Consider the following 8,128-nt stretch of genomic DNA (forward strand, 5'->3'; position numbering starts at 1 on the left):
CACCTGCACAATCCAAGCCCCACCCCATGCCGTTGAGCGTGCGGTCAAGACCCCCCGCCCCTAACAAACCCGCCTCAAAGGCTACGGCCAAAGCAAGCCGCCGGCGGCGCGGCCGCACCTGCACGCTGTCGTTGATGATCCACGCCGTCTGCGCCACGTACGCGACGCTGCCCCCCACCGCCACACTGCCCCGGGTGCGCTCCATCTGGCCGATGACCGCGGCCAGCACGCTGCTCTTGCCGCTGCCGACGCCGCCGACGACCATCGTCAGGCTGCCGGGCGGGACCTCCAGGTTGACGCCGCGCAGGGAGAGCTCCTCGGCCGCCTCGTCCCAGACAAAGTCGCCGTCGGTAATCTGGGGTCAAAGGTTGGGCCGGCATGGGGGTTCCTGCACTAGATGTCATGGAGGCCGCACGCCTGTGCGCTGCATTCCTGCGGCACGGAATAATCGGCGGCGCGTGCCAGCAGCCACGCACGCCCCACGCATTGCGGCGCCCAAATTCATGGCCCCCGCGGCCCCTGCAATTGACCCGCGCCCCGCCGTGATCTTGACCCACCTTGACCGCCCCGACCTGGACGCCTTCGCCGCTGGCCTGCGCGCCCTCCAGCGCCGCCGCCCCGCTCTCCGGCTTCTGCAGAAAGTCCCCTATCCGGTTCAGCGCCACGAGCGCGTTGATGAGCGCGGTGACCATCATAGGCAGGAACGCGAGCGGCAGCCGCAGCAGGTTGAACAGCGCGAGCGCGGTGTACGCGCTGGCCGGGGCAAAGACGTTGCCCGCGAGCGCCCAAGAGCCGAAGCAGAAGACGGCCATGGCGATGGGGCCGGAGAAGAGCAGCATGGCGAAGAGGGCCTGCCACCAGACCATATCCTTGAGGGTTTTTGCCTCGTTGGCGCGCGCGTCCTCGACGCGGGCGCGGAAGGGGCCCTCCCATGCGTAGAACTTGATCATCTGGGGGCGTGCACGCGCGCACGAGTCGGCGTGTGTGTATGCGTGTGTGTGTGTGTGTGTGTGTGTGTGCGTGTGGATGTGTGCGTGTGTGTGTGTGTGTGTGTGCGCGCGCGCGCGCGTGTGTGTGTGTGTGTGTGTGTGTGTGTGTGCATGCAAGTGAGGCCGTGAATGTGGGCATGCATGCACAATCACTGCGCATCAAGAGCAAGAGGAAGGCTCCAGACGACTTTGCACCGCCAAAAAAGCCTCATTCTTGGAGCGAGTGCTCACCAGTGACACAAGACCCGTCGAGCCCCCCAAAAGCTGCAGACACCAATGCATGGCGCCCCCTCCCCCCCCCCCCAAAAAAAACAGATAGAACCCCCCCGCCGCATGGTCACGCACCTGCATGCCGTTGATGACCTCGTTCATGATGCCCACACGCAGGTCTGTCCACTTCATCAACGCCTTCCTGTAGTAGATCAGCTTCTTGCTGACCATGGCTGGGGGGCGGGGGGCGGGGGCGCGGGGCTGCGGTCCGCGCACAGCAGTGGGCTGGGGCCGCGGCTGCTTCGAGGCTGCGGTCAAAGGCACACCTCATCAGGGCGCCAGGCGGGTCGCGATAAAACCGCAACCGGCAGCTACTGTCGCCCAAGCCGATGGGGTCAGCCCCCTGGCATAATCACAGGTTGCGGCCTGTTGTGATGCGCCCGGCTCACTGGACAGGGGCGTGTAAATCAGCATCACAGCGAGGCCCACAAACGTCGCCCACCCGACCTGCGGCGGGCAGGCAGGCAGGCATGCGCGCGTTGAGTGAAGGGGTGGGGCAGCCACTGTAGGCCCGCTATGGACGGAGGAAAGGCCTTGGACGCTACAAGCCATACAGACTAGCAACTGAGGCGAGCCTTGAGCGCTGGATCGCTGCAGATCCGAGGGACATTCAGACGCACAGCGCCTGGTGCCGCAGGGCCCCAGCCAGGTGCGCACGCAGCCGCCCCGCCACCGAGCTCGCTCCCAGCCCCCGTATTGACCGGCGTTGACTGGCATTGAGCGGCACCTGCTGGTAGAGCAGGAAGAGGATGACGATGATGAGGGCGGGGGCGCCCCAGAGCACGTGAATCCCCAGGATGACCTCCTGCACCTTCTGGGCGTCGTTCGACATGAGGGTCACCACCTGTTCGAATAAAAAAGGCGGCAAAGTGGGAGTCGGCTCGAGGTGGAGGTCGGGACGCGGTGTGCGAAGCTGGCGACGGGGCCTGTGGGCTGCGGGCCAGCTGGCTGGGTGTCCTGCCGCCTGCAACTGTACCATGCGTGCAGCCGCCCAGGGCGCGCCTGCAGCTGCGTCAGGCCCTCAGCCGACCGCCAGCCCGCCCTGGCCCGCCCGCTCACCTTCCCGGTAGATTCGCTCTGCATGGCGCTGTTGCTGAGCCGTAGGCACTTCCGGTAGATGGCCGCCATGAGGGCGTTGCGCATCTTGGTGCCGACTATGTTCAGGGTGAACATCTGGTGGTTCTCGGCCAGGGACTGCACCAGCGGGGCCGCCGCGATCGCTATCATGTAGCTGCAGGGAAGGTGCGCGACGTGGTGGCAGGGTGGGGCCGACCCAGGATGAGTCTAGCGCGGCGAAGGTGTGCGCGTGTGCTCACGCGCACAAATCCATGTTCAACCGCTGCAGAGCACAAGGGGAGTGGGTTGAAAGCGGACTGCCGCTGGCGTTGTGCTGCAAGTATGGGTCAGCCTAAACTCCAATGCGGTTAGCATGCCAACCATGCACCATTCCCGCCGCCGCATCGCGCCAGCTGCCAGGGGATACTGCATGCATGCAAAGCGCGCACACAGGCCGCCAGCGACCACTCAGCGCCGCATGGGCGCGCCGCCACCTCAGCAACGCCCCGCCGTGCACGCGCCGCGCGGCTGCCGCCGCCCACCCAGCCGCTGTCGGTACCACATGCATATATGCAAGCGAAGCGGCAGACGCATCGGCGCGCGCCCCAGCCATGTGGCCGCTCACTAGTACAGGTCGCTCTCTGGAGGGCAAGCGCCGCCCTTGTGCCCCTGCTTCGCCCAGCAGGAAAGGCCGCCCACGATCCGCTGCAGCATGAGGGGCCCCACCAGCTGGCTGACCATGGACAGCAGGTAGAGGAGGCCAGTGTAAACCAGCATCCACGAGCTGTTGGCGACGACGGCGCGCTTGATGTCTGGCACAGGGCGCAGCAGCTGCCGCCGCCACGCGCTGTCGAACAGCGCATAGAGCGGCTCCGTGTCCACAGAGTCCGGCCGCCACACATTCTCAGGCTCAAGTGTGTATTTGTGCCCGTAGCGAATAATTGGGTCGATGAACAGGAACAGGAAGCGCGACAGCGCGTTCGGGCGGCGCGGCGTGTTGGGCCCTGGGGGCTTGTCGATGCCTGCTGACGCCTCGACGGGGCCTATGGCCGGGTCCATGGCCAACTCTACGTCCTTTGACGCCTTTCCTCCTCCCCCCATGGCTGCTAGTGTCTGCGCAGGCTGCCTCTGGTGGGGGCGCGCCACTCTCTAGACTGCGAACAGATCAACCTGGGCGCATGCGTGTACGCCCTCAATAGATACAATCGTGCATGTATCTTAGATTGTGCAGTTTCAATTGTGCTGGCGGTTCACAAGGTGAGCGAGCGGTGACGAGCTTGTGGTCGTGGGTGACTCGCAGCTTTTTCAAGAGCGGTTTTGTGGTGATCACAACCACATTCACCTTACATCCTATAGTGTACTCCACGGTACTTCCTGGCGAGGTCGCCTCTTGCAGCCGTGTCCCAGGTGCAAGATCGCGGGACAGCTTTGGGGATTGTTGGAGGTGTCAACGCTTCGTTGATTTCTTTTAGTCATTTGTAGGTTGTTGGCTGCCGAGGCAAACCAGCAGGAAGAGGTGGTCGGGGCAGAAGCAGCAGCAGCAGATCGCGCCGCACTTACTTTGCACACAGGCAGCCTCGCGGCCCTGCAGGTGCCTGCGACTCCGGTCGCCAGGTCGCTGGCAGCAGCATGGGCCGTTTCAGGCCCACGCTGGTGCAGCGGATGCTCCGGTTCGTGGACCATGACGCATTCCAGCAGCCCAAGGCGTGGTCGACCCTGGCACAGTGAGCGCCGGCGAAGACTTTGCCCGCGGCCCGGCGGCCTGCTGCCATGCCTGTGATGAACTCATGTGTGCTTTATATAATCAACCCCCGCCCGTCTCCTGGCCAGAATGCCTCTGCGGACATCCGCGCACGCGCACGCGCCGCCTCACGCGCTGCGCCCTGCTGCGCTGCGCCCGCCGGGCCCCCCCCCAGGTACCGCACTGCAGAGTTGATGGTGCAGCATCCGCGGCCCCCCGCGATGGAGTTCACGCACAACACGTTCTACACTGAGCTGTTCAGGCGCTACCCCGAGGTGAGAGCACGGCGTCGCTTCTGAGGGAGCAGGTGATGGGCAGCGCCCGGCAAGCAGGCGCGTCACAGCCGGCGGCTACTGCAAGCAGGGCGTCGGCGGTTTCGGCAACGTGCCAACAGCTGGAGCAGCTGTAAGCTCGAAAACCCCCCCGCTCCGCGTTACAAGGCCCCGCGACCCCTTTGCCCCCGCGCCCCCTCGCGTTCCGCCAGGTGCGGATGGCGCCCCACGCCCTCAACCTGCCGCACCCCTCCCTGGCGCGCCGCTTCGTCAGCCGGCAGCTGAAGCTCATGCGCGGCGGCATGGACAGGGGCGCCGCGTTCAAGGCAGTGGAGGGGGAGATGCGCAGCGAGCTCGCAGCGCTGACGTGAGCGGTCTCAGCTCTCGAGTCCGGCTTGCATGCACGTGCGCTTGGTGTGTGCAGATGTGTGCATGCACGCAGGCATGCGTGTGTGTATATGTGTGTGTGTGTTCGCGGAGATGCGCCCTTGTTCAAGCGCGGCGAGGTTCCGAGTGCACTCTGCATCGGCCCATGCAAAACATTGCCAACAAGCTCCCTGAAGCTGAACGCCTCTGACCTCAGCCTCACCCACGTTGTCTTCCCCCATTGACTCGCAGGCACGAGTCCAAAGCGGGCGGGTTTGTCGGCTACATCCAGGCGCAGGAGGAGACCACGCTGCAGCAGGCGGTGCGCGCGCTGGTGAAGCGGCAGAGGATGATGGGCCAGAAGTGACGCGCCACGCCACCGCGCGGCGCTTGCTCGGTTGTTATCATCCCGTGTGCGTTGCTTTCATTCGTCGACCATTTTTTGTCTCATGCTGTTGGAAGCTCTGTCTGCCGTTACTCCTTCTGCTCATCACCCCTGGGCATTCCAATGACGTTGCGGCTTTACGGTAGTGCATTTCGAGCAGCTTGCCGCGCTTTTCACACGTTAAAGCCCCCAGCTCAGCACTGCTGAGTGCTCTGCCGCATCCGCCTCTGCGGCCGCCAGCCGCGCCGCCAGGTCGGCCTTCTTGCGCGCCAGGTAATTGCTGGTCTGCGCCGCCTCGTCCGCCTGGTGGGTGGCAATGTGCACCTGGGGAAGGGGCCGCATGAAACAAAAAGCCGGATGGGGGCAGGCGGGTGTCCCGAACCATCCCATCCAGGCGGCGGGTTCGAAGCAACATGCGGGCCGCTGCGGGCGTCCGCGTGCCGGCAAAGCGAGAGCTGCTTCTCAAGATGGCTTGCACCTCGCCCTGCAGAGGTGGGGTCGCGGCGCTCGCCGCCCACCTGCTGCAGCACGCCTAGCGCCGCCACCTGCCCGTTGAGGTCGCCCATGGCCCTGGCCAGGGTGAAAGATGACGTCAGCATCTGGGTCGCGCCAGACACGTCGGATGCGTCCAGCTGGGGGAGGGATTTGTGGATGAAGAGGGGGTGGGAGGCAGAGAAGCGGGGGTACAAACGGAGGTCGTGGGGCAAGGGGATCGCAGGTGTCATAAAATGGGTGGTGGGTTGATGGGTATTTGACAGGGCTGCTTCGAGAAAATTTTGTGAGTGTTGACAGTTTATGGGTCGCGGGGAGGGCTGAGCAAGATATGCTCGCGCCATGCCAGGGCCCCCGGCGTACGCAACCGCCCCAGCCCGCGAGCGGCCCTGACCGGCCGCGCCGCACCCGCAGCGGCGCCAGGGTGTTGAGCAGCTGCGTGACGAGCTGGTGGCTGTGCAACCGCTCGTGCGCCGACTTGAGCGCCTTGCCGAGCATCACCTGCAAGCGCAGGGCCGGCGGCATCGGGACCGGGGCCCCAGAAATCAAGAAATCAGCTACCCTTGGCGGCACAGACGCAGGCACGGCCCTTGTACTGGCTGCAGGCATGCAAACTTTATGATGGCAAAGCAGCTTGCAACAAGTGAGTTGGCGCATGCCGAAGAGCACTCAAAGATGCGTGCACGTGCTTCGGACGCGCGCCTTTGCCTCCGCCGCCCGCGCCTCGTCCTGAGGGTCGTCGCCGCCGCCCGCGCCCAGCCGCAGCAGTGCGCCCGCGGCCTGCGCCAGCGCGCGCTCGCAGCAGTCGGCGACGCGCTGGGCAGGCGCCCCGTACAGGTCCCCCAGCAGCGTCATGCCCTCGCCCGCTGGTGGGAGCGCGGACGCGTTTTTGGGGCGCGCGCGAGGCGGGGCGCCGAGTAAGTCTCGTTGCGTGTGGCGCGAGGCGCGTCCGTGCAGAGGCCAAAACTGCCGGGGCCCCCAGTTGGATGCTGAGCGCGGGTCCATTGTGGATCGCACACTCCAGGCGCGGGTCAGGCTTGGTCTATAACCGTGTGTGTTGGACGCGCACGCACGTGCAGCCGCCCATGCGTGGCCCGCGGACAGGGGCTCGGCGCGCTCACCTGCGTCGGGGCCGCCCTGCGCGACGCGCGCCATGGCCGCGAGGCACCGGGCCTGCGGCTCCGCCAGGGGGTCGGTGGTCGCGCCCGCGGCTGCCGCGTAATGCGCCACGGCGGCGCCCCAGGCGCCAACTGCGTGTGCGTAGAGGGCCGCCTGCATGTGCAGCGACGGCCGCAGCGCCTCCAGCAGCAACTGCGCGGAACGGACGGGACGAAACAGCCAAACAGGTTGCACATGTCAGACGAGGTGGTGCTCTGAGGGATCCACTAGCTGCAAAACCAGCCATGCAACCAAGAAACGCCACGAGCAGCGCGTGCAGCACCCCGCACAGGGCCGGCGCCGCGGCGCGGCGCGCCGCGCACGCACCGGGAAGCGTCCGTACAGCTCTGCGTTTTCGGCGACGTCCCCCCGCGCCGACGGGTAGTCCGACTGCAGCAGGTGCAGCTGCAGCCGCGACTCCACCAGCAGCAGCCGCAGCACAAGCAGCGCCCGGGCCACCCAGACGTCCGCGTGGTGCACCTCCTGCTCTGTGGCAGGCCGACCGCCGCCGCCGCCGCTGCTGTCGCCGCCGCCGGGGCCGCCGCCCCCACGCGCCGCCGCGACGCCCAGCCGCCGCAGGCCCTCGTCCACCGCCGTGAGGCCTGGGCCGGCAGTGTGGGGTGCAGGGTTCGGCACTTGAGGGGGCTGCAGGCTTGAGCTTTGATGTGGCCCAGACAACAGCAGCCAAGGCATGCCGCCACCCATGCAAGCCGTCTGCCCAGGTGATCAGAGCCGCAGCCGACACGTGGCCGACAGGCGGACCCGGCAATGAGCTCGCCCTGCCCGCCTCATTCCCCCCAACCCCGACGCGCACTCCAACAGACATAACTACCCACCCTGAGACACGTGTGCCAGCGCTGGCTTGACTTTGCCTGGCCCTCGCAGGATCGTTGACGCCAGCAGCCGCACCAGCCCCTCCTGCGCCTCAAGCGGCAGCCACTCGTACGCCGCGGCGCCCTCGCTCGCGGCCACGGCGCCCAGCAGCTCCAGGAGTGTGGTGATGGCCACCGGCGTGGAAGCCGAGGGGTTGCTCGGGGCGTTGTCTTTTGAGGGCTCTGGCAGCTTGACGAGCTGGTCGTATTGCCCGAGGCGGATGGCGTAGATGATCTGCGGAAGGCCAGGGGTTGACCTGATTCGACACGCGTCGAGCGTGTCAAGCTGGCTCTGCGGCGCAAAGCGGCACGTCCCGGCACGCGCAGAGGCGCGCGGCGGTGCGCAGCAGTACGATGACCCCAGCCGGCGCTTCTTTGGGGAGAGCAGATGTGCCCTGTCGGCCGGGTACTGACCTGCAATACATTGAAGTGCAGCTTGACCTGCTGCACCGCCGGGCTGTCGTGCACCTCCTCGCCGCCGGCCTGCAGCGCCTCGCCCACCGCCGTGATCACGCCCTCTGTGGCGG

At 66.5% G+C, this 8,128-nt stretch overlaps 3 protein-coding genes across 3 annotated transcripts in view; 1 reads left to right on the forward strand and 2 right to left on the reverse strand.

Moving 5' to 3' along the window:
* Window positions 1–60: 60 nt before the first annotated feature.
* MNEG_2167 (ABC-type transporter, ATPase subunit) lies at window positions 61–3,416 on the reverse strand (the record flags this gene model as incomplete). The annotated part of the gene is made up of 8 exons (XM_014049348.1): window positions 61–81; window positions 119–355; window positions 558–950; window positions 1,335–1,432; window positions 1,649–1,706; window positions 1,987–2,103; window positions 2,319–2,490; window positions 2,941–3,416. 8 exons carry the CDS (start codon window positions 3,414–3,416, stop codon window positions 61–63), a joined length of 1,572 nt encoding a protein of 523 aa, XP_013904802.1.
* A 528-nt stretch (window positions 3,417–3,944) lies between these two features.
* MNEG_2168 (hypothetical protein) lies at window positions 3,945–5,061 on the forward strand (the record flags this gene model as incomplete). The annotated part of the gene is made up of 4 exons (XM_014049349.1): window positions 3,945–4,039; window positions 4,232–4,331; window positions 4,541–4,695; window positions 4,947–5,061. 4 exons carry the CDS (start codon window positions 3,945–3,947, stop codon window positions 5,059–5,061), a joined length of 465 nt encoding a protein of 154 aa, XP_013904803.1.
* A 198-nt stretch (window positions 5,062–5,259) lies between these two features.
* Window positions 5,260–8,128, reverse strand: part of MNEG_2169 (hypothetical protein) — a gene marked incomplete at both ends in the record, with an annotated part of 5,122 nt that continues 2,253 nt past the window's right edge. Inside the window, 8 exons of the mRNA XM_014049350.1 lie at window positions 5,260–5,403; window positions 5,598–5,711; window positions 5,980–6,072; window positions 6,268–6,437; window positions 6,693–6,882; window positions 7,057–7,331; window positions 7,566–7,836; window positions 8,016–8,119. Of these exons, the coding sequence (XP_013904804.1) occupies window positions 5,260–5,403; window positions 5,598–5,711; window positions 5,980–6,072; window positions 6,268–6,437; window positions 6,693–6,882; window positions 7,057–7,331; window positions 7,566–7,836; window positions 8,016–8,119 (1,361 nt within the window). The remainder of the gene's footprint in view (window positions 5,404–5,597; window positions 5,712–5,979; window positions 6,073–6,267; window positions 6,438–6,692; window positions 6,883–7,056; window positions 7,332–7,565; window positions 7,837–8,015; window positions 8,120–8,128) is intronic.

The sequence above is a fragment of the Monoraphidium neglectum genome (assembly GCF_000611645.1).
Source record: "Monoraphidium neglectum strain SAG 48.87 unplaced genomic scaffold scaffold00237, whole genome shotgun sequence".
In the NCBI taxonomy this organism is placed as follows: domain Eukaryota; kingdom Viridiplantae; phylum Chlorophyta; class Chlorophyceae; order Sphaeropleales; family Selenastraceae; genus Monoraphidium; species Monoraphidium neglectum.